Source organism: Silurus aristotelis, assembly GCF_946808225.1.
Source record: "Silurus aristotelis genome assembly, chromosome: 18".
Classification (NCBI taxonomy): Eukaryota; Metazoa; Chordata; class Actinopteri; order Siluriformes; family Siluridae; genus Silurus; species Silurus aristotelis.
The window spans coordinates 9,563,903-9,588,607 of record NC_139591.1 but is presented as its reverse complement, the minus strand read 5'-3'; the positions used below and the strand labels follow the sequence as shown (position 1 = coordinate 9,588,607).

The window sequence follows — 24,705 nt, the reverse complement described above, 5'->3', positions numbered from 1 at the left end:
TTTCAAAATCACATTACCCTGAATCTATGTCAGCATGCCAGGAAAGTTATTTTTTGAGGGACAGTGTGTACTTGTGGGTTCCACTATGCTATCAGACGTGTTACCTTATCAATGTGTCATCATCTACTAGGAGAAGCCATGGTGCTTGAGTCACTTCTCTGCTGACAAACCTCCTTAAAATGGCAAACGTCTTTGCACAGTGTCCTGAAAATTTTAATAGAAATTTTAAGAAATCTAATTAAAATTTAAATGAATTGATTCAGGGTTGCTAAATTAACAGGGGAGTATGGGTGGGTGATCGGGTGGACCAAAAAACGCAAGATATGGCACATATGCATTATAAGATAAGATAAATGGGAATACTTGTATTATTACATTAAACTATGTTATGGCATATGTGCCTTTTCTTAAATTGCTTTATAACCAATTCATATGAAACTCTAATCTAAAACCCCAGAATAAACTATAATGAAACTACTGGGGGTGTTTTGGTAACATTATGTCATCTCTCTACAGAGCGTTGCAAAAAGTATGCTGTATTTTGTAAGACTCACTCCAAAGACAATAATGAAACATGACTAATAAAGAGGACACACACAGAAAGTGCTCATAAAAGCAATAACAAAGGAATTTGTTAGTAAATTATTTTTTTAGTTCACTAGGAAGACCCAAAGATAATGCTGCTTGTAGCTTAATACATCTCTGTCCATGTGGATACTAATTTGGTCAAAAGAGCAGGCAGGGGAAATGGAATGTATTTTTTAATAGAGCCCTAGCATACTGACTATTATGGGCACAAGAAGAAAAGAAGAGATCAGCAGATAGAGATATGGAGAAAGGTAGGGGCAGATCACAGTGCTGTTCAATTGTTGAACACAGCAAAGCGGCAACATTTCCTCATCAACAGCCACTCCACTTTGTGTTTGTACAAACACACACGTGCGCACACAGACACAGACACACACACACACACACATCCATATTCAGACTGTCTGGAACTTGAAATGTGCATCTAAAATGTGAATTATTACATCTTGTACCATAAAAGACACACTAATACAAAGAAAATAGTTTTAAGACTCCTCTTCAGTGAGATAAGAAAAGAGACGAAAAGAAAGAGAAGAAAGAGAGAGGGAAGGAGATGCACTGACAGTGCATATAAAAAAAAAAAAAAAAAAAAAGACAGATTTTGGTTTTATTCCACATTACTACCTATACTATATTAATACTAGCAATATTAACACCTAACTATTTCATCTAGGGTTAATAATGAATAAAAAGAAAAAACGTTACTAAAGAAAAACAGAAATGCCAGGACCAAGGATGATTCAGATGCCACCATGGCATCTAAGCCTTTCCCATGCAGAATCCATCAAATGCAACACCAAGCACTTAATGACCTGTACAGCAAGCAGCAGCTGAACTATGAAGTTTATCACAGGACAGAAGAGTGTCCTGTGTCCACTGTCTCCCTGGATAGCCATTCAATTGGCGAAAGATAACCTGGCATCATCTAGTCAAGACTTCTTATTTTTAATAAGAAGTCCTCCTCAGCCAGGATCCAAAATCAATAGTACTTGAACTGCTGCACAAACAATCCTCAGTGAGTTTCTGGACCTGTATGTATCATGTATGTTCCTACAGATTCTGGCCAACCTGTTGCAGTGCCACCTTCTTCATGGACTGGTACCCCATTAGCACACAAAGTAAACTGGGCTTCCCCTGACAGCAAGGAGAAGAGACAGACACAGGGCCCAGTCTTCCTCTATCTATCCACATTTTGTTGTCATAAGCTCCATGGAGGCATCTGGATCAGCCTTTGGGAGCAACTCTGTGATGCTGAGATAGATAGTTGTACCCATTGCTGCATTCAAATCGTTCCTGCTGTTTACAGCACAGAACAGGGACTAATGACCTTATTAAGCATAGAAGAATTCTGAACTAAAAAAATTATTACCAAGAAATGTAGCCCATGATTTGTCCAGGTGGCTCTAAAAAAACCAAGAGAGTTAAGCATAAAGCAACTGGACCCTTCGGTGAAGTCCAAGTTGAGATTCAATTTCTTATGTAATGAACGAGTTCACAACAATCCCAATGAGAAGCATAATTTCTTGGATTGCAAATCACATTGCAGCATGTGCAGCATGACAATTACAGTGGGTCAAATAAGTATTTGATGCACTGCTGATTTTTCAAGTTTTCCCACTTACAAAGAACAGAGAGATCTGTAATTTTCATTGTAGGTACACCTCAACTGTAAGAGACAGAATCTAAAAAAAATATATGTATGATTTTATAAGTTATTTCCATTTTATTACATGAAATAAGTATTTGATACAATCGATACAACTTAAAATTTGATACAGAAACCTTTGTTCACAATTACAGAGCTCAGATGTTTCCTGACCAGGTTTGCACACACTGCAGCAGGGATTTTGGCCCACTTCTCCATACAGGTCTTCTCCAGATCTTTCAGGTTTTGGGGCTGTCTCTGAGCAACACTGAGTTTCCGCAACCGCCATAGATTTTCTATTGGGTTCAGGTCTGGAGACTGGCTAGGACACTCCAGGACCTTGAAATGCTTCTTACGGAGCCACTCCTTAGTTGCCCTGGCTGTGTGTTTGGGGTCAATGTCATGCTGGAAGACCCAGCCCCGACCTGTCTTCAATGCTCTTACTGAGGAAAGGATGTTGTTGCCCCATCCATCCTCCCTAAATACGGTGCAATCGTCCTGTCCCTTTTGCAGAAAAGCACCCCCAAGGCATGATGTTTCCACCCCATGCTTCACAGGTGGGATGGTGTTTTTGGGATTGTACTCATCCTTCTTCTTTCTCCAACCATGGTGAGTGGAGTTTATACCAAAAAGTAATATTTTGGTCTCATCTGACCACATGACCTTCTCCCATGCCTCATCTGGATCATCCAGATGGTCTTCGGCAAACTTCAGACAGGCCTAGACATTTGCTGACTTGAGCAGGGGAGCCTTCCGCGCGCTGCAGGATTTTAATCCATGATGGAGTAGTGTGTTACTAAAGGTACCCATTCAGACTGTGGTCCCAGCTCTCTTCAAGTCATTGACCAGGTCCTTACATGTAGTTCTAGGCTGATCCCTCACCTTTCTCAGGATCATTGATACTCCACGAGGCGAGATCTTGCATGGAGCCCAAGTCTGAGGGAGATTGCAAGTCATCTTTTTTTCCACTTTCTAATAATTGCACCAAGAGTTGTTGCCTTCTCACCAAGCTGTTTGCCTATTGTCCTGTAGCCCATAAAGTCCTGTAGTTACAATTTTATTCCTAGTGTCCTTAGACAGCTCTTTGGTCTTGCCCATAGTGGAGAAGTTAGAGTCTGATTGATAGAATGTGCGTACAGGTGTCTTTTATACAGGTAACAAGTTCAAACAGGTGCAATTAGTCCAGGTAGTGAGTGAAGGATAGGAGGGCTTCTTAAAGACTAACAGGTCTGTGAAAGACAGAATTCTTGCTGGTTGGTAGGTGATCAAATACTTATTCCATGTAATAAAATGTAAATTAATTATATAAAAATCATACAATGTGATTTTCCGGATTTTTTTTTTTAGTTGTCTCGCAGAGTTGCGGTATACCTAGGATGAAAAATACAGATCTCTCCGTTCTTTGTAAGTAAAAAAATGTGAAAAATCTGCAGTGTATTAAATACTTATTTGACCCACTGTACATATTCTAAAAACACACTAACAGAATAAAAAAAATGCAAGCAGATCTTCTTGTCTACAGAACATTGCATTTTTTTAAAGCCTAAATAGTAAAAACCAAAAGTAAAGATAATTCCACTGTCACCCAAATTCATTCAAAACAACAAATAACACCAGCTAGATACTTCAGCTGCAAAATTAGCAAACCATGTTAGTTGTTCAAACATCTCTGACAATCACCTGCCAAAACTTGTTAGCAAAGTGGTGCTGCATGGTTGTCTTTTCAGGCTAGATAGCTAATGCTATCAGAGTACTCTTTCTATTAAGAACAGATAGTCGTATTCTTCCAATGACTCAAGGAACAAGTAAAAACATGGAAGAAAGGAAGACAGTAATGCCCCCTGCCATCACATGGTTTAGACTTCCCATTAGTGACATTTTCTTAAATCTGTATTCATACAAATGTGTGCAGATGAGTAATAATGGAAGCCACATAAACAGTCTGGATGAAGAAAAGTTCTTTAAATGTCCATTTCATAACTGTGACCAAAAGAGAGGGGAGAGAGGTGCTGTGGACAAAAAGGTATTATTTGCAGGTCATATTTCAAATATTAAAAAGAAAAGATTAAGAAATGTATCAAACTTGACATGGGCATAAGGACTCAGAAACAAGCAGACAAATTAATTAATTAAATTCAAAATCCTCACAACAAAATTCAACCCACCCTGAGACTAAAAGCAGTAAAAAAAATAGTCCTAGGATTTTTGAAACCTGAAATGTTAAAAGAAAGAAAATTCTGTAAGGTATAGTATGGTGAATATTCATTCATTCATTCGTTTTCTCCAGCTCATCCGTAATTCGGGTTGCGGGGGCAGCAGCCTAAGCAGGCCCCCGCCTTCGACTGCTGCCTAATCCTCACAGCACCGTCCCTTACGGTCCCTCCTGCAGGTGGTGAACCCACGGGAAGTATGGTGAATATCAATTTCATCAATCAAGTTTCATATGCTGAAGAAGCCAGCATGTAATCTCAGAAAATATCCCCAGTTTGTAGTAAAACAATTGTTTCGCTAAAGCACAGCTTAATGTGCTTTAAATTTGAAAATTTATTCACATTCCAATACAGATGACCAATACTGAAACAGTTGTGGTAGATAGGCAAGGGCAATGCAGCTGCAATCTATGCAGCTACTGGTGTATTTCTGCTCAAATGAGGGTTTTCCAAAAAATAAATAAGGAAACAATAACTATATTGCTTTAATGTACTGTTTTTCAGTTATATCAGAAATTAACTAAAAAAAAATAAAAAAGGGGGAAAAATCCTCTGATCCTGACTGCAACAGGTGTGACACACCCAGCAAAAGGGCTAAATTCGTTCAGTAATATGAAGACTGTGTGCTCAGTTAAATATTGACAAATTTAAAATGATGGTTATATAATACAAGGTTTAAATAATTATTTATCAATGCCAATTTTATCAGGTAACTCTATGGTTTATAAAACACCCAACAAAATAGATACTTGCACCTTATTCGACATTCTGATATAATTGACTGCCAGCTTCTGCACGTTTTTGGTTAAATGTTTAGAACTGTAATGCAAGGTAAAAATCTAAATGCTGTATTTGAAAATGACAAGAATATACAGAATACATTGCAACATCATTGTGACTGCTTTGCTGAGACTGAACCACCAAACTGGTAATTAGTTGTACAATGGTGGTCTTTTCACATTAATAGGCAGAAAGGTTATGACACTATACTGAACACCCAAAATGCATTTATATGGTAGGTGGGGCTAACAAAACAGGTCAGTCTGTGTACAATGCAAAGAAGAATTTTAAGTAAAAGATTCGTCAATTTGCTGAATTATAAGTAAAATATTCTGTGCTGTCAACAAAAGTACTATGGTAGAAAGGGCTGAAAGTGGGATGAGTAGATATAACCCCTGTTCAAAAAAATGTGTAAATATAATGTAATTTAAAACAGAATGCTATGATTTGCTAACTTCATGAACCCATATTTTATTTACAATAAAATATAGAAAACATATTATATGCTTAAACTGAGAAAATGTACACAACAAAATGCTGGACAATAAGTGCTACTTAAAAAAAAAGTGCTGGAGGTATATTTTGCTACTAATTAGGTTAATTGACCACAGGAAAGTAACAGGATTAAGTATAAAAAGGATCTCTTAGAAAGTCAGTGTCTCTCAGAAGTAAATATAAACAGAGGTTCAACGATCTGTGAAAAGGTGTGTCCACAAATTGTTGGACAATTTTAGAATAATGTCCCTTAAGATAAAATTGCAAAGACAGTACATATTGTGAATAGAATATGGGTTAATAATTTGCAAATCATTGCATTCTTTTTTACTTACATGTTACACAGCATCCCAACTTAGGGCAAATGTTTTGCTCAAACATAGCTATGCATGTTAGGACCGATTGGTGACACTGGATTTTAACAAAAAGCTGCTGATGTATTTTTAAAATCACAGCAGACAAATAAAAACTATAAATACTGACCACTCTCTGTGTTGGGAACTCCCAGGTCAATGGTGGGAATGGCTGGATCAGCAACATCACTATAAAACTCGAGCAACCCAGCGTCTTTTTTCCAGGTCTTCTTTACCACAGACACTAAGGAAAATATGTTTGCAAAAAAAGACAAATGAGGAATAATCAGGTATAAATGAGAATCTGGAGAAAATTAAGAAAGAGTAAGAGACACTTCAGTGAATATAAGATATAGTATTTTCTTTTGCTAATTATCAAATAATTCAGTGAAATAATCATACCAATCTAACAGAACAGATATAGTGAATTATCACCTCAAACTATTTCAACAGCCAAATCATTAAACACCACTAGATAACTTACAATACCTTACATGGGCAGTTCTGTTCTGAAACATGCTTTTAGCAAATGTTTGATGTTTTTATAAGACTAAAAACATTTAACACCTTTTAACATTTCCCTGAAACAGTTGTCAAAAACAACTTTAATCATGTAAATAACTGCAATGAAATTTCAGGATTGCACCAGTACCACTTTTCTCAGTTCCATAATACACAGTGTGTAAAAATCTTTTAGGTGACTACACTACCCAATGATATCTCCTTGTAGGAGAAATCTTTGGAGAAATGTTTTCCCTAGTACATGATGAAAAAGCTGAAATGCTGCTGTCATTTCTAAAAAAGCTTTTCAAATGGGAAATAGAGGCAATCAAAGGTTGAAATTATATTAAATAATTTTAGTTGGATTACAAAAGGTCAGTTATGAAGAACTACTTTTATCAGTTGGGAACAACTAATTCATTTTGTCATATTGCATAATCTTTTTTTACTGATGGATCACACTTGGCCCAAAATGTAATTTGGGCTTGTCTGTGGGAGGTTTTGTGTTTTGTGTTTACACAAAATTCCTTCCAAACTATAGTCAGATGCTAAAAACAAAGCTGAGAACTGAAAAAAGTACCTCTGTCATGGTGGAATTTATGACAAGTCTTTACTGCCACAAAAATGTCCTCCCTTTTCAGTAGGGTACCCTAGAGAATGATACACAGTATAAAAAGATCTGAAAAAGTCTGTGACTATATAGTCTTAAAAATTCATAGTGATTCATTGTTGCTCTATCCAGATCTTTATAAACTAGACAATTGCAACATAAGCAGTATACTATATATTTAAAAAAAATAGCTTTAATAATTTGGGTACAATGTACAAATCACTGCAATCAGTGAAACACTATACATACACAGCTTGGCGGGAAAGAGCTGAAAGTGGTAGCGCAATGCTCAGTGTTTGGTGAGCTGTGATGTTCAGAGCAGAACTCATGCACAGCAGTCAAAGAAGGTCCTCTTCCCTCCTCCCAAATATACAATGCAATCTACAGAAAACTTTAAATCATCACACTATTTAAACTATTCCAATCAAACTAAAGATATGGGGAAACAGCAGGACCATTATGAGACATACAGGCATAAGGCAGAGTACAAAGAAAACACTACTGAGAGTGAAGGTAGACTTTCCAGCCTAGAAAACACAAAATCAGCAGATCATAATTAGAAAGTTAGAATCAGAGTACTCTCTTTCAAGAACAGAGTCTTATTCCTCATATAACACAAAGAACAAGTAAAAACATGGAAGAAAGGAAGACAGTGCCTCCAGACAATGCCTTCTGCCATCACAGGGTTTACACTCCCCATTAGTGACATTTTCCTAAATCTGTATTCATACAAATGTGTGCAGATGACTAATAATGGAAGCCACATAAACAGTCTGGATGAAGAAAAGTTCTTCAAATGTCCATTTCATAATTGGGACCAAAAGAAAGGGGAGAGAGGTGCTGTGGACAAAAAGGTATTATTTGCAGGTCATATTTAAAAAAAAAAAAAAAGATTTATAAAACTTGACAGGGGTATACAGACTCAGAGACAAGCAGACAAATTAATTGATTGATTTAAAAATCCTCACAACAAAATTCAACCCACCCTGAGACTAAAAGCAGTAAAAATAGTCATGGGATTTTTAAAACCATCTGAAATGTTCAAAGAAAAAATATTTTGTAAGGTATAGTATAGTGAATATCAATTTCATAAATCAAGTTCCACATGCTGAAGAACCAAGCATCTAATCTTAGAAAATATCCTGAGTTTTAGTAAAACAATTGTTTAGCTAAAGCACAGCTTTATGTTTAAATATTTAATCACATTCCAATACAGATGACCAATACTGAAACAGTTGTGGTAATTAAAAATATATAAGTGTCACAGTCATAAAAACCTAAATGTATAGTACTCTATAACAGCATTAGTAGGGACTCGTACACCTTTACATTTATTCAGTTATCTAATCAGAGTATCATGTGCCAACAGCACAATGCAGAAATCACGAAGATGCAGGTAAAGTGTTTTATTTTATATTTCACAAACATCAGAAAAAGTAAAACTGTGACCTCTCTGATGTCAGCTGAGCTGATTTAAGTATATCTATATAAATCTCCTGAAATTTCACAAACAACAGTCTCCAGAGTCATCAGAGAATGGTGCAAAAACAAAGAACAGAGGCAATGCAGGAAACACCTTGTTAGTGAAGGAGATCAGAAAAGAATGAGCAGATTTGAAATATATGGTATTGCAAACAAACCTCAACCTTTACCATTCCAAATTGAGAGGTGGGTGATATGGAAAAATAATTCCCTGCAACCTAATATGTACAGTATTTAGATTTTCTAACAATACGGATGAACCGGGCATCAGAGACAGGGAGTAAAATAGATTGTCGTTTATTGGTCTAAACATGCAAACACAGAGAGAGCTTGTGAAGAGAATAATACACTTAAATTCCATAGACGCATAGCCAGGAGCATGTAAGTAAAGGGAACAACAGCCGGAGGAAGTCCGGGTGATCTATGGTCGTAACTGGTTAGATCGGGCCGTGAGTGAATGTTAATAGGGACCTTATAAAGGGGATAGGTAAATGAAGGACAGGTGTAGGTGATTAGTAGGAGGAGGAGAGGTGTAGGCGATTTGTAGGTGGTAGAGGCTGCGTGAGAGTGTGAGCATTGGAGGGAGGTGTGAATGGTGGCTCCCTGACAATACCAAAAAACAAATAATGCCAATTACACATCCAGCACAAAAATGAATGTTAACACAAGCTACTTGGTACAGAAACCCAGCATCCTGACAACACTTGCAATATACCGTAATTTCTGGACTACAAAGTGCACCCATATATAAGCCGCACCCACTGAATTAGACAAAACACATTTTTTTTAACATAAATAAGCCGCACCTGTCTACACTGAAACTAATGAACTTTACACAGGCTTTAAAAAGGCGGGAAAAAAGCGTGGGGAAAAAAGCGTGGGAAAAACGTAGCGGCTTATAGTCTGAAATGTTAGACAAGAAATTTCATTATTTTCATTATAACCATTTAATAAAATAAAACCTGAAGATTTTATCACAAACATACCTCGTACTTAAGGTCAATGGTGAAATCTGATTTGGGTGGCTCATGCTTCATGTAATCTGCTAATCTGAAATACCAAACAAATTAAGTCATTTGATATTTACTCAATGCAAAGTTCCTGCAAGCTTTTCATTAAGGCTGCTATAGAAAGTGTATAATCTTTACAAGTAAAGTATTTGTTTACAGTTCACTTATTTTTCATATTGTATTGTATACGGTATATACTAAGGTATACGTTTTGTGTATTTTGTAGGGTATAACGGTACACAAAATTCACGGTTTGGTATAATTTCAGTACAGTTAGGGGAAAGAAATGCAAAACATGAAATTCCTTGTTTTTTAGTATTATATAAAATAAAATAAATCAAATGAATGCAATACACTTTTTATTTTATTGATTAAATTAAGTTAAACTGATTAATTTAAATTAAATACATATTTATTAGTTTACATTTGTTAGACCCCAGTTGGGTAATACTGATGTGTATTTAAGTGTGTGTGTGTGTGTGTGTGTGTGTGTGTGTGTGTGTGTGTGTGTGTGTGTGTGTGTGTGTGTGTGTGTGTGTGTTTTACATTTAATATTTAATTTTCTAAAGATATAATCTACTTAACTGGTCTATTTATTTTCAGCATACATTCCTTGAAGCTGGACATAAAACATAGCGCTATAGATTCTTCAGTGTTTCATGCATGCACAAAACAAATCTTATTTCCAGTATGGAGTGAACTGTTTGTGTACTGTTACACCCCTGTCATTTTGTGTATCTGTGATGCACTGTTGTGTTTTGTATTGTCCGTTTGCACTATATTTTTTCTTGCAGTTTGCATTCGGTTGCACTCAATGCACTTTAGGTGGCTAGGACAACTTATTATTTTGTCCTTTGCTCTGTGTTCTGTATTAAGCTCTATGTTGTGTGATGTAGTTCTGTGTTGTTTATGTAACACCAGGGTCCTGGAGAAATGTAGTTTCATTTCACTGTGTAATGCGTCAGCTATATATGGTCGAAATGACAATAAAAGGTTTCTTGTCTTGACTTTTGAAAGGGAAACTAGACAAACTCACATCCTCACCTTATAACAAGAGAGCAGCTGAGGGCCCAACCAGCAGCAAAATCAGGGTAGCTAAAAGCAGTCGGATCTTCTGAGAAGGCATAATGGTGGATAATGGTCGCAGCAGTATCATGAAGAGCTCTTCCCAGAAACCACTCCTGTTGAGAAATAATTATCTTTTACAACAGAACAACATTTCATTGCATTTTAACACTGGCCAACACACTAAGTTCAACTTATGAGCATATTATCCTTTATCACCTTCATGCTTTGAAATAGCACTGCAGTGTCTAGGCATTAGGAATGGTATGAGTCTCTGATTTGTACTGGTGCATTGGCATAAAAGTTAACGATGTGGTGCACTGATTTAAAAAAGTGTGCATCTGACACAAGTTGGCAGTTGTATCATGGTGCATTGTTTTTAATATATTTGCATCTGTAAAGATAATACCGAGAACGCAGTCTTCGCAAGAAATGTGATAGTGTAGGGAGAGTTTGATGCACTGTTTAATCTGCTGTGTTTAATGTAAGAGTTTCACCTCTCAATGTTCAATAAACCAAGTGTTGTTATTTCCTGAGCTACTTGTTGGTGTCCTAAATGCAAAGGTGATAAACCGATCAGCAGAACAAAGCCAAGAACCCACAAATGCTTGCAAGGTAAGAAGAGTGAAGCTAGCATATAACACCAAGCATGTTACATATATAATTTTTAGTGTATGCGCTATAATTTTATTATTAAGAAAGTGACCAATAATTTGGGAACCAATATTTTATATGAAAATGTATTTCTTCTCACCAAACTGTTCTCTCAGCACCACTGCTTCTACGTGAATATAAAGTATTACAACACTACGGAGACCAAGGCGTGTCCTGAGAGGCATATAGATTATAGATTAACATGGAATGGGTTTTTTTTTGCACTGCAAAGGCCTGTTTTTAAAAGGGCCACGTGTTAGAAGTCAGAAGACACTCATGATTTTCTGTCTGTCTGAACCAAATAAATAAAAAGTGAAGTATCTGTACTATATTGAATTGCATGCCATCTTATTTGCATATTTTCCATTGCATTGTATTGCATTAAATCACACTGTGTTGAATCAAATTGAAATTTGATCCATTGAATCGAAATGGGGTGAATCATATCACATCACATCGGTAGCTGCGTTATATGTATCTTTAATGTATCGTTTTGTTTACTATGCATTGAGATGCGTATCGTATTGGCCTCAGTTATGGAGATGCACATCCCGACTAGACATGTACAACAGCAATGTTTCATTAAGACACGGAAAATAATTTTATGTTCCTTTTTGCTCCCTGTGAGAATGTGCTTGGTGAACATGATTAGAATATAGCCAATTTAGATGCTTAACAGATAGATAATAGTTGTATGGTGTAGACTTGTATTAAACTTAAAAAAAAAAGGCACTCTCTGACACTTACCAGGGGTCTGAAAGTGTGGACACCAATGCATTTAGGCATTATAGACCTTTGTAAGCATACATTTGTGGGGCTGTGAATTTGGGAGTCATCACAAAGAATGAGCATTGAGCTTTTGAATGCCTTAATAAGACAGTCTCTAAATTACGTATGTAACCCTAGTTCCCTGAGGAAACGAGACTGCGTTGTCCACGCTCTAAAATAATGTGTGTAAATAGTCAAAATAAGACATGCCCCGTCACCACCAGAACGCTATAAAACGCACATGGAGTGAAGTGAAGAGAAAAGGAATCGCTTGCAAGGAGGCCGCAAGGGTAACCTAGAAACATTACATTTCAGGAACTCAAGCTGCGTCGCAACACTTTGGAAATAAGAGTCCAATATCGCCAGACTGACCAGTCCCTGACTAGTGTGTATTGGCACAGCCATGTCAAAGGACAGAGGTGCCAGGAGTGGCACAGAGGTCAAGGTTATAAAACCTGATGAAGGTCAGCGGGGTGGACCAGCCCGCAGCGTCACAGAGGTCTTAGAGGGACACTCCAGAGTACCAAGCATTAGAGGCTCACACACTCCGGGTCGAGTGCGCTCTGACCCAAAAAGGAGCTCAGTAGACCAGAGGACTCGTAGGAAGATGCGATAGCGTCGATAATCCACCTGCTAAGTGTCTGCATGTTAGCAGAAAGGCATCTCCTCGGAGGGCCGTAGCAGATGTACAGTTGTTCGGATTTCCTCCAGGGACTCGTCCTGTGGACATAAGTGTGATTGCCCTGGGGGCATGATACGCCAAAACGGCGGACGCGTAGACTTTAAGAGTAGACTGAGCAAAACATTTTGCAAACTCCAGCACTGATCCAACCGGGCAGTGGACTGGGTCAAATTGGTGCTGAGTGCACCACACAGTGAACAGACGCAATCTTGTGGCATATGACCTCCTCATGGAGGGAGCTCTGGAATGGAAAATGGTCTCCACCACCTCGGTGGAGAGGCCTGACCTTCGAAGCTGTGCCCCCTTAGGGGCCACAGCCACAACCTCCATAGCTCTGGTTGGGGTGGTATATTGTGAGGAGGGCTACTAGTTCTGCGAACCATGGACTGCCTGGCCACCCTGGGGCCACCAGGAGGACACAAACTCCATCCGGGCGAATTCTTTCCAGAACTCCCGGAAGCAGCACGACGAGGGGGAAAGGCGTTCAGGTCTAAATTGATCAACAATTGGCAATTGATGTGCCATAGTATATCGGGCCCTTCCCATAGACCTTGTTCAGAGCGGCCACTCATGACCGATCCCCACCACGTGAGGGACACATCCGTTGTAAGCATTACCTGATGACCGGGGACTCCCAGCACAGGGCCTTGAGAAAGGAACTCGGGATCCCTCTACACATCTAAGGCACGTAGAGCTTGCCGCATGACCTTGATCGTATGGAGGGGATTTTCCTTCCGTAAAAACCCTTGGGTCAAGCCACCACTGAAGGGGTCTTATGTATAGAAGGCCAAGTGGAATCACATTGGACGCTGCTGCCATAAGCCTCGAACTGCTTGGCAGTTGTCCTTCTCTGATCTTCCTGACGACCGTAAGGATAGACGCAATGCAAGCAGGGGAAAGAAATCATTGAATCACAAATGACACTTAGATATGTGGTTCTCTGTAATGGAGAAAGCACACTCTTCTTGGCATTTAGCCGAAACCCTAGCTCCTTCATGTGAGCAAGAACGACATCTCAATGCCGGACTGCTAACGGCAATTAAATCATCAATATATTTGGGGATGTGGATGCCCTGAAGTCTCGGGGGAACAAGAGCTGCGTCCAAACACTTTGTGAAGGTGCAAGGTGACAGGGCAAGGCCAAAGGAAAGAACCTAAAATTGGTAAGCTTCGACACCGAAACCGAACCTCAGGAACTTCCTGTGAAAAGGAAGGATGGATGGATCTTCCATGACAAACCAGTCCTCGGATCTGATCTGAGACACGACCTGCTTGAGGATCAGCATTTGGAACCGGAGTCTCATTAGTGAGAGGTTCAGCTGACGTAGATCTAGGACAGGATGCAAGCCACTGTCCTTTTTGAAAATTATCAAATACTGGCTGTAGAACCCGACTCTCTGTCTGATGAAGGGACCACCTCGATGGCCTCCTTCCTAAAGAGAATACTTACTCTTGACTTGACTTGACTTTGACTACTTCTTCTTCCATGACCAGAGCCTGCTCGGTTCTCACCAGAGTGGGACAAACCCTGTCAAAACAGGGCGGACAAGACCCAAACTAAATCGTATAGGCTCGTTCAACAGTGCGCAGGACCCATCGAGACACGTCTGGCAGAACTTTCCAGGCTGCCAGGTGGTCTCTTAGGGTTATCAGTCTCTTAAGACTGATTTATACACTCTGATGCAGCCTTAGTGGCCTCTGGAGAGAGGCGGCGAGTCCCAGAAAGTGTGCTTAACCTTTTTCGATGCCTTCACATTTGGAAATACAATAGGCATACAATTGACATGAAATACACACAGAGAGCGCTTCATGAACAAACAAAAGCTGGTGCCGGCATTACTCCATGTGTGTTTTATAGCTTCCTGGTCATGACGTCACCCGCCTGTGACGGTGTGCGTTCAAATTTGACTGATTAACCACATTATTTCAGAGCGTGGACAACTCCCAAAGAGTTGCAATGCAGCTCGCATTCCTGAAAGGGAACCAATGCATATCCAACCAATGCCTCCTGTGTGGTAGAGCATGCACTAGACTACCTAGGGCAGTCTGCATGATATGCTGCATAGTGCAACAGAATGTGTACAGTTTATCAGACGTACGTTAGAAAGTAGCTACAAGCTAGCCATGTTCGTTTTTGATGATCTAGTTAGTTCTGCTACTACAACTAAGCTAATGGCGTTGAACTTGTCCACACTAGTTTGCTAATTAAGTCTCTTATAAAATAAAAACATTGTACACATTGTAAAAAAAATTAACACTATATTGAGATATAAAAAAAGGTCTAATTAAAGAGGTCCTTCTACCATAGGTCAAACTTAATAGAAAATAGAGGAATAGTAAAATAACTTACTTTCTGGGGGTTAAATCTGCTAAACACCTGCAGCAGTCTGGTTAAATTGACAACGGTTTCCTCCTCCAAGAAAAAAATCCACAAAGAGCTCTGGCAGTAACCTTCAGCCAGACTAAAAACAAATGTTTGTATATGTTAAAAACCCCAGAAATTGAAAGTGAAATAGAATTTCACCAGTGAGAACTGACAGGCCTTATTAACTACACTACATGGACAAAGTTATCAGGACTCTTCCAGCCACATGTGATAATGGGAAGAAGAGTTGGAGGCACACACTTTTATAGGATGTCTTCGGATAATGTAGCATTGATTTCCTTTAATTTAACTAGTAGACCCAAACCTGTTCCAGCATGACAATGCCTCTCTGCACTAGGCCAGCTTTACGGATAATTAGTTTATATGGTTTGAAGTGGAAAATCATGGGTGTCCATTTATAGAGCTCTGACCTCAACCCTACTGAACAGCTTTGGGATGGATTGGAATGCTGACTGTACCCCAGGCCTCTTTACCATACATTTCCTGACTTTACATTGTGCATGCACGTGTGTTTACCCTTGTAATGTGTTAGAAAGCTCCCCACATATTTTGTGTTAGTGGTTTAAATTTGACCCATTACTTAATTTAGCCTAAAATGCTCAAAGAACAATGATTATCATCCAATAATAACCACATAGATAACTTATGGTTATGGTTATGCATTGATAACCATGTAAACACTGTTTTAAATTTAATTTTCTTGACCACATGGACTATTTATTTAGCATCTATTTATTTTGCCAATCTCCCCCCAGCTGTTTCCAAACATCTTTGTCCCTTTAGTGTTTGTCATCTCCAGCAGGATCTGCTAATCAGATGGTGGTATGAACAACTCAAAAGCTGTTTTGATGTCTTGACAATGTGACACAGCATATCAAGTAGGCCCCGGGCTCATTCCGATGATGTTCTTAGTTAGTGCTCTTCCTTGGTTGTCATAAGGGATTAACGACCATTAAATGTCACCTTTTTTGATTTGAAGATTTCTTTTTGAGCATCTGTGCCATTTGGGCTATCCTCTTAATCAGATGTGAGATTTTCTCAATATTACTTTCATGACCAAATTTACAGTCAGTAACCTCATAGACACTGAATCTATTAGGTGAACATATTTTTGGTCAAGAAAGTAATGAGGATGAAGATGATGTGGAGTATGATACTAAACAAAAAGACACACCTGATGAAGAGCACAGCCCAAAGACACAAAATCTCTTGCTTGTGTTAATATAGACTGATAATCCTGCAAAATGAAACTAACACACATGAGCTGTATTTATAGATAGCAATGTTCAGAGAATTCTGGGCATATTGTTCATACCACACCCCCAAAAATGGAGTATCAATATTCCACAAAATAGTGTTCCCGTGGGGTTATGTACATATCATAACTTGAAAATAGGTCAAATTTGACCCTAAAACAGTATAAGGGTAAACTGAGGACCTTACGGCATTCCGAAGTGCGCTGCAAAAAAGACTTCTTAAACTTTTGCCCCAGAAGACACAATGGGTCCACATGACGACACTGAGGCATTCCTAAAGCTGTTCAAGCATACGGCCTGGGACTTGCCAGACTCAAGTCTGACTCAAGTCCGATCGCCTGATCTCTGCTTCACCCTTCCCCCTCTGTGTGTTTCCTCTTCTGTCACAGATGTAGGAGATTCAATTCAATTCATTTTTATTTGTATAGCATTTTTAACAATAAACATTGTCTCAAAGCAGCTTTTCACAGATACTGTTGTGATAAAAATGAATAATATCTTCTTTATAAGTGTAAGTTTGTCCCTGGACAAGTGAGAAGTGAATATCTGAATATGCTTTAGTGGACAACACCATTTGATTTGTGTCCACCTCATCCACTAATTCTGGCCTATATTTCAGTAGTCATTTAAAGGAATGTGTGTGGATGGGTCTTGCTCTAAAGTGGTATGGGATGTGTGCATCGTTGATTTTCCTCTGGATCAGAGGATTTTCCTCTGGATCAGACATAAAAAGAAAACTTTTCACACACCTTCAATCAAGTGAGTAATCAAAAGTGAGACATTGCACTCTCCTTCCCATACTTTTTTTTTTTTTAATTAAAGATAGATTGTACTGAGCGGAAAGAGTAATTCCAGATGGCTCATCATAATTTGACAGGGAAGTTAAGGAAGGACAAAACACTGAACATCATTGCCCATTTTCCTTAGCCTGGCAAATGTAGTAGTGGACACAGATGGTGTGTGGGGCATGAGGTTGGGCAAGGAAAATGTACCATTTCAACATCCTCAAACATCAGAGAGAGATGTTTCGGATGCACATATAAAAAATGTTATTTAAACCACCCCGGTCTCTTGTGGAGACCACCTCTCACTGTCCCAATATATGAAAGTAAGGCGGGTATTTTCTGACCGGGGCACACTTCCCTTATTAAGCACCATATTGAGAGTACAAAAGAGCAGGTGAACAGGGAAAAGCTCATGGCTATTCTTGATAAGGGGTAATCAAAGTGTCCAACTGTGACTAATTTGGCCCCATAGCCCCGGCGCCCAGGGCCAATGGTTTGGCCTGGTTCTGTTTTAAAAAGTCAAAGAGAAATCAAAATTTGGTTGCATATCCAATGCCTCATATTGACGAACTGTTCAATCGGATAGGCACAATTTGCTTTTATTCAACACTAAATTTAACTTGAAATTGTTGTTGAATAAAATTTTATTGAAAGAAATTTTGGCAGGACACTTGTGTACTTAGATAATGTTATTATCTATACTTATAATTGGCAGCTTTACCTTCGTTATGCGAGGACACCCTTCAACATCTGAGAGTGATCTTGAGATTGCTGAGATAGGAGGTTTTGGATTGCCAAAAACGGGCACAACTGGCCAAGTGGCTGTACAGTATCTGAGTATCCTGTTAATACCATTGTTGCTTTTGTGTCAAAAAAGATTCAAGTGCATGATAATAAGATCAGTGTTTTTCAGTGGTCTTGAACTGAACTGGACCTGATGCCAATTGCATACCTTTGGGATGTGGTATAAATGGAGACTTACAGCAAAGGTGCATGAATTTAAGTTGTTTTGAAAGTAATAGGAGGCCCTGTCTAATAATAATAATATAGTATAATATATATAATATAATAATATTCATAATAAAGTGCTCTGTGCTTCATTGTATGTGAAATTGTATACTATTAACCTATTCATTCTAATGTGGATAAAAGTGTTGCTCACCGAGGCAGCACAGGAAGAATCCCCCAGTTTCCATCATATTCTGACAACTGGTGAAGAAGCACAACCACCGGTGAGCTCTGCAAGACACAGAAATCTGCTGATGTGAAAACACTATATGTTAGAAATTAAGGATGGGCAGCCAGTGAAGTTTGTCTGGACCATAATTATTTGAACATTAAGTAAACTTATTGCTATTTTTATAGAATAAATAAGCAGGTAAAATATTCTAGAGATTGTTTAAAGTGTGATTTTTACTTACACTAAAGCTGAAAGTTTGAATTAATATGAATTAATTTGAACTCCAGTATACTACGATAAATATAACATGCTATATACTGTATACATCAGTGGCAGGCCATGCATTTGTTACCTAGTCCTTCAGTGAGGACTTACCTGACCTAATCCACCTCTTAATACCACTACTATCATTTCACAATTATAGAAACCATAAATACCATACAAAAACGCAATATAACAACATGTGGAATTACAGAGAGAGAGGCATTTCACATATGGAGGGTGAATACCATTTTACTAAAGCAAGAAATCCAGTTAAGACAACTCCAAACTTTTACATTACAACCACAACTGTGCCACCTACATCATCGGGAGCAGTTCAGAATCAATATTTGTCTTATAACATGACAAAAACCTAAAAATTTAAATTAAATACAACCTACTCACCAGAGATGCAGACTTATAATTTGCAATGCTCCTCAGAGCCAGTGGAAGTGGAAGTAGTGGAAGCAGCAAACAAACCCTTTCTCAGGCTGAGACAAGCTAGCTTGCTTTGCGGTTGACCAACCTCCTCACGATGTCTAGCTTTTCTTGAAAATGGATTTTTAAGTATTTCCGAAACAAAATCAATTTCTCTTCCTCCGTAGGCATAAACAAAGTCTAACTCGAATGTATTAATGTGTGCAGAGTGCTACACACGTGTTTTGCCAGTTGAACTTGGCTGTAACAGTTTCCCTCTGACCAACCAATCAGATAATGGAAAAATGTTGATGCTATTCTGTGAGGCAAATTTGAAATCTAATTGGTTGAAGAAACAGAGCTAATTCTTAAGGAGACTATGGGAAAAAAATGCTAGCAGTTTTGATTTTGAGAGCCCTGGGCAGATTAGATTGACATGGCAGCACATAGAAGCTGAAATCTGATCTCCGTCAGATCTTACATCCACATACACGTACTGGAGGCAGTGCAGTCAAGAGAAACGCTACGAAATAAAGAGAATAAACTGTTGGGAATAAATTAACACAATTTCATGAAACAAATATTAGAATTTAGGTTGTAGATGTAGGTCAGTGCTTCTGATAGTGTTTAGGCCAGCAGAGAAGGCTTTCCTGGCCCTAAACGCCACCACTAACAGTGTTGGGCAACGTTACTTTTAAAAGTAATGCATTACAGTATTAAGTTACTCCTCAAAAAAGTAACTAAATACGTTACTTAGTTACTTTTTATGGAAAGTAATTTGTTATATTACTTTTGCATTACTTTTGGATTACTTGTATCTCTTTCACGCCTTACAGGTGTAACAGGTGTAATATAGATAATTGCCATTAAGAAATAAGTTATATTAGAGCAAAAGACATGTCTTAAACATTTAAAATGCTTAATAACTTCTGAGAACAATAAGCTGATCGACTAAATTTTGACCACAAGGCTGAAAACTTTCCAGTCGCACTTCTTTCAATCTGCCTCGCCGTCAGGAATGTAACTATCGTTCGTGTATATAAGGTTAAGGGTGTGGGCTGCACACTGGTGATGTGGAGGGAGAACATACCTTTCGCTGTCATCTCATAAAACTTCGTGCAATTAAAAATATGACCTCGTCCTCGTCTACATCATTCTCTGCTTCATCATCAGCTTGAAACATTCTTTTACAAAGTTCACGCTATTATCAGTGACCATGGCAGTTTATCTTCCCACAAAGAGCAAATGAGCTGTGAATTTGCTCTTTATCTCTGCTGCGATGGCATCGTACATGTGTCTCCCACAGAAAACTTTTATTCTGAGCAGTCCATAGAGCTGCAGTGGTGGAAAGTCGGCAAAAGTTTTCTATATTTCTGTCTCCAGTTCTATATATGCAACATTGCATAATGTTGCATATATTCAACATTATACACACACACACACACACACACACACACACACACACACACACACACACACACACACACACACACATCTGTAGTGCTGTGCTTTGCATGCAGATGTTTTTTTTTTTTTAAGTGGTATTTTTTGCAGTTGAAAAGAGCTTTTCACCAACTCATAATCTACACTTAACCATTATTTCTTTCTCCTTTTCCTCGACTATTTCAAAATAATGAGAATACTTCCATCACAGTAATGTAATGCTCTGGTTTGCCATCTCCGCTATTGACCAGCTTCTGTTCCCGCGGCTCGCACATGTGAGTGCGCGATTCTACGTGACTGCGTTCATTTTAATTCAGTATTTATTTTTTATGCAAAATAATTTAACTGAAAAGTAACTCGCATTACTTTTTTAAAAAAGTAAATCAGGTATTAATGTGTACATTTATAAAGTAACGCGCTATTTTACTCGTTACTCCAGAAAAGTAATAGTATTACGTAACGCACGTTACTTGGAACGCGTTACGTAACCCCCAACACTGACCACTAATATACATATACATAGCTAACATAATTATATATTTTAAATATTTTAATAGTTATGTACCAGATTATAAATTAAACAGGAATGGTAACAATTTAAAGTGTACCACTATCAGTGTAGGAAAAAACATTGAGTCTTTTCAATCGGTTGAAGATTGCAAATTAACTGATCATTTGCTAAACTCAAAACTTGGTCTTATCAAACAGACAAACTCTCAAAGTGATGCAATCCTTTGCTTAACAGCAGGTGCCTTAATCAATCAAACCAAACTAAAGTACCACTGGATAGAAGGCAAACTTACTCGTTACTCCAGAAAAGTAATAGTATTACGTAACGCACGTTACTTGGAACGCGTTACGTAACCCCCAACACTGACCACTAATATACATATACATAGCTAACATAATTATATATTTTAAATATTTTAATAGTTATGTACCAGATTATAAATTAAACAGGAATGGTAACAATTTAAAGTGTACCACTATCAGTGTAGGAAAAAACATTGAGTCTTTTCAATCGGTTAAAGATTGCAAATTAACTGATCATTTGCTAAACTCAAAACTTGGTCTTATCAAACAGACAAACTATCAAAGTGATGCAATCCTTTGCTTAACAGCAGGTGCCTTAATCAATCAAACCAAACTAAAGTACCACTGGATAGAGGGCAAACAAGAATTTTATTGAACTATAGTGTTATAGTAGTATTATTGTTTTATATTTATTTATTATAGTATTAGAGAGCTGGCCTTGTAAGAATTGATTCGTTTTTTATTTTTAGATCATAGCAATAATAAAAAATGCAAATAAGCACTATTTATGCAATAAATACAGAATGTATCAACAAATTAATTTAGGATAATACACATCAATCAATTCATACACCTAACCTTACATGAAATAAAAGGACTTAGTAATGTTAAATCTGGAAAGCCTAACATGATACGGGTATTTGGATGATTAAATGATCTCTGAAAAATTCCCACTATGTAGAAATGATCTTTGCAATACAATGGAGGTGTTCTCATATTCCAATCACAATCTTGCAGGCAATCTTCCATGATTTAAAATGCTTTCTCAGCCTCAAGCCAGCATTCGATCAATAAAAATGAGTGCCATTTTAATGTATTATTTTAAACTAAAAATAATAATGATCTTCCTTTACAATTGCTTTCATGACCTTTAGGGAAGGTAGCAGTTGACTAATATGAAGCAGATTTAGACAAACAAAAAGTGATTACACCTAACCTATTGTGTAGAAAACTCACTACGACAACATCGAACATTTTTGGTAAAAAACCTTTATGGTGAGCTAGTCTTGAGATATCTTGTGGACACTTTCTGTTCATTCAAAGAAGAACAATACACCCTTCTTAGTTTTGAAAATCACAGCTGGGTTGCACAGTTACAACTAAACTACTGAGCTAATGCTATGAAGTGAACCAGAGGAGGTAATTACATTATAATTCATTAAAGGGCAATAGTACCCATATTTATTTTTTAATAAGTGTTGGCTATTGAATAGATTTAAATATTTGTTTATCTATTAGTAGTAAGTAAAAAGGGCATAAACATATTCCACGAGTAGGTGCCAGCCTATCCAGATCTCCCAAGTCACAGAGATTTTACATTGCTTTGAGAGTTTTAAGAATTCATCATAAATGCTTTTAGATGATTTCCCATTCCGCTAGTTTTCTCTCTAACAGCACTTGGCAAAGCTTACCTGTTTGGCTTTGAAATCAAGCTAATGCTGTTTGCAGCTGTAAACAAAATATGCAGATCATTAAATCGTGTGGTGCAGAGTGCGATGGCTGTGATTATAACTCAACACAAAACCATGTAACAGTGATTTGTAAAACATGTAAGACAGATTAGCTGTATCTACAGTACTTGCTGTTGATAATTAAGGTGTGCTCTCCTCTGCTCTGCCTTCTGAATGTGGTATGAGTTCTTCTGACTTTGAATCACAAATACAACTTCTCTCAGCTCTGACAGAAAAAGCAAGAGAGCAAGAAGAAGGGAGAGAGATGGTCAGAATTCTACAAACAAAAAGGACACAGTGGAAGTTCTCTGCAATTACAAAACTCTAGTCACTTTTAATATAACATTACACACAACAGCTTTTAAAGCTAATGGATTTTTATTAGGGCACATTTACTTAATAAACTCCAGGTGGCCCTTAGCAGACAGACAACTACAACCAATAAAATGTCAGTCAACACACAGGTCACTATAAAAAAAAAGGCAACATGTCCTGCTCAGGGGTGCAGAAACGTTAATGCTCCCTACATCATTATGAAGCTGATATTCTTGCTCAGAATTAAGAAGTGTGTGTTTCCCCTGACAAAACTCACCTGTCAATTGGTTAACAGGATACTTCATGTCAAGTGTTTTCTGTGGAAACAGAAAGAAAAAATACAAGCTACAGGCTAAGTACATAAACATACCTTGTAAAGACTGTAAGATACCTTAATGATATGAACATCTCATTTGTATCCTACATGAATACACCGGTGTGCTCCTAATTAAGAAAGAGTTACTGTTGAGTGCCAGGATTTGAGTGTAGTTAGCATTCTTGTTAATCGTTTAATGGGTCATGGCACATTCCATGACACAAGTTTTTAAAAATGTTTCCTAATAATTACAGCAAGATGTAATACTGCACAAAGACTGCATTTCTTGCTAAAAGGATAAACCAACAATGGGAGCAAAGAGCTGTCTATGGACAATAATGTGTAGCCTTTGCACAAGTTTGGGTCATAGTCAATGCAACAATTTGGAAATGTCCTGAAGACAGGAATGGACAAATGTCCTAAGAACCCCTTGACAACCATCTAACACGTCAGCTATGAAAAATTACAGCAGGTAATATAAACCAAAAAAAAAACAATAATCAGTGAAATCAACAACTTTCACGTTTTTGTGTGTTGCAGTGGGTAGTACTGCCATCTTTCTGGCATCTAGACCATTGTCTATAGTTCAACTTTAACATTTTAGTTTTTAACATACTTTACAGAGTAGATGAAAAATTCAGAGGCAATGATGCACCAAATGCAGATAGAACTACAGACAGATTGATGCTACCGGACTGCAGCAACTTTGTTGGGCAGCCATACTTTTGCAGAACACACTAATAATGTTCTGTGTTCACTGTATCAGAGGCCTCTGATAGATCTTTAAAAGCAGCAAACAGATTGTAATGTTCACTGCACCTTTATCATTGGTGTCTTGAGGTAAATATCCAAAGTGCTTCTGTCAATTATAAATCCCAGACTGAGATTTTGGAATCAGGTCTCCCAAAATATTGTTGTTGGTTGTTGTTTAACCAGATTTAAGAGCACCTACACTACTTTTGCAGACACTGATTTATCACCTTTGTGTTTATATATTCTGTTGGTTTTTGGATCTTTACATTGCTGTGAGATGCAAGCAGACTTTAAAATCTCCTTAATAAACAAATGAATAACTAATGTTAGGTGTCCCTGTGCATGTCTTCTTGTTATAAGGCTCAAACTCATATGGTTTTACTCAAGAAGGGTGAAAGTCTTTGAATATTGCAAGATAAGTTTCCTAAGTTTAAATATTTATTTCAAGAAAGAAGCAAAATGATCAAATAATAGAAAAAATTCACA

At 37.8% G+C, this 24,705-nt stretch overlaps 1 protein-coding gene across 3 annotated transcripts in view; it reads right to left on the bottom strand.

Annotated features, from left to right (window-relative positions):
- b3glctb (beta 3-glucosyltransferase b) overlaps positions 1–24,705 on the bottom strand; it is a 31,101-nt gene that overhangs the window by 3,964 nt on the left and 2,432 nt on the right. For 2 of the 3 annotated variants that reach the window (XR_014537927.1, XM_083569114.1), the window contains exons 3-12: positions 23,428–23,467; positions 22,964–23,061; positions 18,433–18,509; positions 15,194–15,305; positions 10,719–10,855; positions 9,651–9,714; positions 7,432–7,563; positions 7,153–7,222; positions 6,202–6,315; positions 105–204 (exon numbers count right to left, since the gene is read on the bottom strand). Coding sequence is in view for 2 of the 3 variants with exons in the window: in XM_083569114.1 (XP_083425240.1) it covers positions 105–204; positions 6,202–6,315; positions 7,153–7,222; positions 7,432–7,563; positions 9,651–9,714; positions 10,719–10,855; positions 15,194–15,305; positions 18,433–18,509; positions 22,964–23,061; positions 23,428–23,467 (944 nt within the window). In the remaining variant the exon portion in view is untranslated. The remainder of the gene's footprint in view (positions 1–104; positions 205–6,201; positions 6,316–7,152; positions 7,223–7,431; positions 7,564–9,650; positions 9,715–10,718; positions 10,856–15,193; positions 15,306–18,432; positions 18,510–22,963; positions 23,062–23,427; positions 23,468–24,705) is intronic. The other variant, XM_083569115.1, reaches the window with a different exon arrangement.